Source organism: Buceros rhinoceros, unplaced genomic scaffold (assembly GCF_000710305.1).
Source record: "Buceros rhinoceros silvestris isolate BGI_N320 unplaced genomic scaffold, ASM71030v1 scaffold41725, whole genome shotgun sequence".
In the NCBI taxonomy this organism is placed as follows: domain Eukaryota; kingdom Metazoa; phylum Chordata; class Aves; order Bucerotiformes; family Bucerotidae; genus Buceros; species Buceros rhinoceros.
In genome coordinates this window covers 1-5438 of record NW_010415381.1, presented here as the reverse complement: position 1 = coordinate 5438, position 5438 = coordinate 1, and the positions used below count along the sequence as shown (strand labels likewise).

At 59.6% G+C, this 5438-nt stretch overlaps 1 protein-coding gene across 1 annotated transcript in view; it reads left to right on the top strand.

Moving 5' to 3' along the window:
- ARAP1 (ArfGAP with RhoGAP domain, ankyrin repeat and PH domain 1) overlaps positions 1 to 5255 on the top strand; it is a gene marked incomplete at both ends in the record, with an annotated part of 10680 nt that extends 5425 nt beyond the window's left edge. The window contains 8 exons of the mRNA XM_010137393.1: positions 1 to 173; positions 1264 to 1369; positions 1653 to 1800; positions 2084 to 2167; positions 2327 to 2395; positions 2529 to 2646; positions 4274 to 4387; positions 5113 to 5255. The exon at positions 1 to 173 is cut by the window's left edge and continues 24 nt beyond it. Coding sequence (XP_010135695.1) covers positions 1 to 173; positions 1264 to 1369; positions 1653 to 1800; positions 2084 to 2167; positions 2327 to 2395; positions 2529 to 2646; positions 4274 to 4387; positions 5113 to 5255 — 955 coding nt within the window. The remainder of the gene's footprint in view (positions 174 to 1263; positions 1370 to 1652; positions 1801 to 2083; positions 2168 to 2326; positions 2396 to 2528; positions 2647 to 4273; positions 4388 to 5112) is intronic.
- Between the last annotated feature and the right edge of the window lie 183 nt (positions 5256 to 5438).

The window sequence follows — 5438 nt, the reverse complement described above, 5'->3', positions numbered from 1 at the left end:
CTCGAAGACCACCAGCCTGCTGGAGATGCTGCGCCGGGATGCCCGCAGCATCTGCCTGAAGGAGGGCGAGCACCAGGTGGATGATGTTGCCAACACCCTCAAACGCTTCTTCCGTGACCTCGGGGATGGGCTCTTCACCGGGCGGTGGGGCCAGGACTGGCTGCAGGCGACAGGTGAGTCCTGGGGGGCCTGCTGAGGGGGTTGTCGGGCTTCCCAGTTCTGCTGCAGCCCTCCTTGTCCTCTCCTTTGGGCTGTGTGGTGGGGAGAGAGACCCATGTGGGTCTCTAGCAGTGGGTGGGGAGCAGAACACACCCACGCTGACCCTGTTTAGCCCTGTGCTGTGACACAGCTGGGGCTGAGACAGGGCAGAGAGCCAGAACCCCACCCCCTTTTGCTTCTGTATCTGGCCCCTGAATACCGAGGATGGATGCACCCAGCGGCAAAACAGCCACAAACCACAGTGCTGTGGAGATGGATGCTCCAGCTCCATGGAGCTGGGATGCTCGGGGCCCATGGAGCTGAGATGCTCTGGACCCACATAGGTGATCCAGCCTTGCGATGCTCTGGCTCCTTGAAGCTGGGATGCTCCAATCCTATGGAACTGGGATGATCCTATCTTGTGGAGCTGGGATGCTCCATCCCTGGAATGCTGAAGCCCCATAAAGCTGAAACACTCCAGCCCTGTGGAGCTGTGATGCTCCAGTCCCGTGGACCTGGGATGCTCCACCCCTAGGATGCTCCAGCCTCATGGAGCTGGGAAGCTCTGGCCTCATGGAAATGGGATTCTTTGATTTTGTGGAGCTTGGATGCTCCACCTCTGGAATGCTCTAGCCCCATGGAGCTCAGACGCTCCAGCCCTGGGGAGCTGGGATGCTCTGGGCTGCATGGAGCTGGAATGCTCCACTCCCATGGAGCTGGGAAGCTCTGAGCCCTCAGATCTGGGAAGTTCTGGCCCCATGCAGATGGGATGCTGCATTCCCATGTTGCTGGAATGCTCTGGCCTTGAGAAGCTCTGGCCTCATGTAGCTGGGATTCCATGGAGCTGGGACACTCCAGCCCGGTGGAGTTGGAGTACTCTAGCTCAAGGAGCTGGGAAGCTCTGGCTGTGGGAAGCTCTGGCCCCATGGAGCTGGGATGCTCCATCCTTACAGTGGGGCAGGAGGGTCTGAGGTGGGGTCCGGAGAGGGGATGGTGGGATCATGGGTCTTCATCTCACCTTCACACCCCTCCGTGCTCACTCCCTCCTTCCTGCCCCTCTCACAGCGCTGGAGGATGAGGAGGCAAAGATCAGCGAGTACCGGCGGCTCCTGGGCACCCTCCCCACAGTGAACCGGGCCACGCTGAAGGCGCTCATCAACCACCTCTTTCGGTATGGCATGGGTGGCAGATCCACGGCATAGCCAAGCCCGGGGTCCCCAAGCCCTCATGGGGCATCACCCTGCCCTCTATGGGGTCCTGGGGAGGTTGTGGGGCAGAGGAGAGCCATTGTCCCTCCATCCACATCCCAAGCAAGGAAAGGAGTGGGATTTGGGGACAAGCCGTGCCCAAAGCCAAGCATCATGTCTCGGTGTGGGGCGTGTTCCCCTTGGCAAGGCTGAAAGGGGGATTCCTGAGGGGCTCCGGAGCAGGAATCATAATGGTGTGCTCCACAGGGTCCAGCTCTTCTCCAGGGAGAACCAGATGAACACACACAACCTGGCCATTGTTTTTGGGCCCACACTCTTCCAGACAGACGGGAAGGACTACAAGGCAGGACGCGTGGTGGAAGACCTCATCAGCCACTACGTGAAGATCTTTAATGTAGGTTCATCCCCCACCTCTGGTGTTGCTCTGGTTGTTTGGACAATTCCCAAGGGATGGGGAGGTGGCAGCTAGATCTGCTCTGTCTGCAGACATCTTCCTGATTTGGACATGAGGGGAGGGGGCTCCATGTCTGCAAGCCCTGGAGACTCCAAGCCTGGAGTTGCTGGCACTGCTGGGCAGGGGAGCAGATTCTTCTGGGGACCCACGTATGCTGCCGCAGTGAAACTCAAGGGTGATCTGGTCAGCCCTGATGGCTTCTTGGGCTCCTTTTCCTTGGCAGGTCAACGACCAAGAGATGAAGAAGCAGCAGGACGAGATCATGGCTATCATGAAGATGCGGGAGGCAGCGTCCAGTGGGACACAGGTGGGTCCAGGACACAGAGATCTTCCTGGGGTTCCCTCTCTTGCATGGGGACCTCACTTTCTGGAGATGCCTCAGGCAGGGCGTGTCCATGCTGGGTGAGAGGGATTTAGCCCACGGGTGGAAAGCCGCAGTTTGAAGTTCTTTTCTGTTGCCCTCTAGCAAGCCGGGGACTTCATCTGCACTGTCTACCTAGAGGAGAAGAAGACGGAGGCAGAGCAGCACGTCAAGGTGGGTGGTGGAGAAGAGGATGCAGAGGGGATGGGAACCAAATCTCCATGGTGGCACAGGGGGGATGCTCTGGGCTGGCATGTGGGTGACACAGGCCGATGGAGACCTGTCCCCTCCCTCCCACAATCCCCAGATCCCAGCCACAATGACAGCCGAGGAGCTCACCTTCGAGATCCTGGACCGAAGGAAAATCACGATGAAGGAGAAGGACTATTGGAGCTGCTTTGAAGTGAACGAGAGGGAGGAGGCAGGTTGGTGCGGGGGTGTGAGGGCAGTGGGGTTGGGGACAGAGATGAAGGCACGGATGGGAATGGGGATGGGGTCGGAGGTGGATATGGAGAAGAGGATGGAGATGGAGATGAGGATGGAGATGGGACTAGAGGTGGAGATAGAGGTAGAGGTGGAGATGGAGATGGAGAAGAGGATGGAGATAGGGATGGGGATGAGGATGGGGATGAGAAGGCTCCCATGGAGACCGCACCATGGAGCAATGCCAGGCTGGGCTCCAGGTGCTCAGGGGAGAACAGCTGCAGTGCTGTGGCTTTGCTTGCTGCATCCAGATTGCATGTGGCCAAGTGCAGCAGATGGGCCAGTGGTCTGGGCCAGGACCTCCAGGGCATCTCTCTGCATCCTTAGGTGTTCAAATGCCTTTAATGCTTGGTAGGGGGTGTCTGGGCTCTCCAGACACCAAAGGGAGCAGCCCTGGGATGCCCAAAGGCGGCAGTGAGCAAGGGCTTAGTGTGAGCACGATAAGACCCTGGTCCTGCCTTAAGCTCCTGCTGCTGGGTCTTGTGGGTTTGGTCCTTACCAACCCCAAGCTGTCAAGCTCGGGCTTCTCCCTGCTTGGGGAAGCACCGAAGCACTGCACTCAGCTGAAAACCACCCAGGAGCCAGCAGGTCAAGGGAGAGGTTTCTGCCCCTCTTCTGGGTCCAGCTCTGGGCTGCTCAGCACAGCAGAGACAGGGAGCTGCTGGAGCGGGGCCACAGGAGGCCCCAGCAATGCTGGCAGGGTGGAAGCCCTCTGCTGGGAGGCCAGGGGAGAGGGTTGGGGATGTTGAGGCTGGAGCAGAGAAGGCTGCGGGGAGACCTTAGTGCAGCCTTTGAGTGCTTCCAGGGGCCTCTGAGAAAGCTGGGGAGGGGCTTTGGATCAGGGTCTGTTGGGCCAGGACAAGGGGTGATGGGTTCAAGTGGAAGAGGGAGATTGAGACCAGAGAGAAGGGAGAGATGTTTGATGCTGAAAGTGGGGAGATCCTGGCCCAGGTTTCCCCGAGAGGTGGGAGAAGCCCCATCGCTGGCCCCATGTCAGGTCAGGTTGTCCCTTGTGTCTCTGAGCAAGCTGCTCTAGTTGCAGATGTCCCTGCTCCCTGCAGGGGGTTGGACTGGGTGACCCCGAAAGATCCCTCCAACCCAAACCTTTCATGATTCCATGATGACCCTCAGGGGCTACAATTAGCATAAAACTGACTGTTCACCTCTGACCTTTGATAAAACCCTCCTCTCACCCTTGGCTCGAGTGGCACCGTGCATGTCTGAGATGCTTGAAATGCCCCTGTGCCTGTCCTCGCCAGCACATGTGCAGCTCACACACGGGTTCTGAACACATATGTTTTGCCATTGCACCACTTGTTGGCAAATGCTCCTCCGCCACCATCCAGTCCCCGCAGGACCCAGCCAAAAGTTACCTCCTAGGCGGACAATCGGGAAGCAGAAGTAGCAGCGTGAAATGAATCCAATTAAAAGGCGATGGCACTGCACAGGAGGTCTGCTTGGGACAGGCAGCACTGTAGCAGACCCTTGGGACATGTGTGTGACCTCCCTCTTGCTGGGTGCCAGCCCCCGGGGTGCTCCCTGAGCCCTGCCTGTCTCCTGGCCCCACAGAACGGCCCTTGCACTACTCAGAGAAGGTCCTGCCCATATTGCACTGCCTTGGGACAGAGAGTTACCTGGTGGTGAAGAAGCAGATGTCCATGGAGAACATGCTCATCTACCTCGGTGAGGACCTGGAGGGGATGGGGTGGGATGGGATGAGATGTGGATGGAGATGGAATGAGATGGGAGGGGGATGGAGCTGTAGTTGGGGACAGGGATGGGACGGGATGGGATGGGGAATGGGATGGAGCTGGGATTGGGGTCAGGGATGGAATGGAGTTGGGACTGGGAACAGGGATGTGATGGGATGGGGACAGGGAAGGGGATGGAGATGAGGCTGGGGTCAGGGATGGGACAGAGTTGGTACTGGGGACAGGGATGGGATGGGATAGGCAGGGATGGGATGGGATAGGCTGGGATGGGATGGGGACAGGGAAGGGGATGGACTTGGGGTTGGGGACAGGGATGTAATGGATGAGGATGGGGACAGGGACAGGAACAGCCCTCCGTCCTGCCAGCTGCGACCCTGCAGGAGATCCCCAAGGGATCAGCCATCCCAGGGCTGCTTCCTGTCTGGCTGTGCAAGGGGAGCTGGCACCAGCCCAGTTAGCACTGGGCTGGGAGACCCCAGAATGGGATCATGGTGGGAGCTCCCAATATGGGGTTGTGGCTGGGAGACCCTGATAGGGGTGGTGGCTGGGTGCTGCCCTGCCTGGGCTGGGAGAGGGTGGCATCTGGTGGGCTGCAATGCCGGGGGCTAGGGGATGGAGTCCAGCTGCACCCCGCACCCTTCCCGGGGGGGCCTGACCCCCCTGGGGGGCCGGAGCCGCTCAGGCGGGTGCCCCCAGCCAGCAGAGTGGGAGACTGCAAGCACGGCATGATGAAGTTCCGGGAGGAGAGGAACCTGCTGGGGCTGGGGCTGAGCACCGGCTTCCACGACCGCTACTTCATCCTCAACCACAGCTGCCTGCGCCTCTACAAGGAAGTGCGGGTGAGCCCTGCCTGCCCCTGCCTGCCCCTCCCCTGCCTTCACTTCCCTTCCCAGCTGTGTCCTGTTGTGATCCTGTGCCGGCAGTCCCTGAGGACATGAGACCCATGTAGGCTGGTGTCACACGGGCTTCATGGTGCAGGCAGCGATGGGCCTGGAGGTGCAGGCAGTGATGGGGATGGCAGT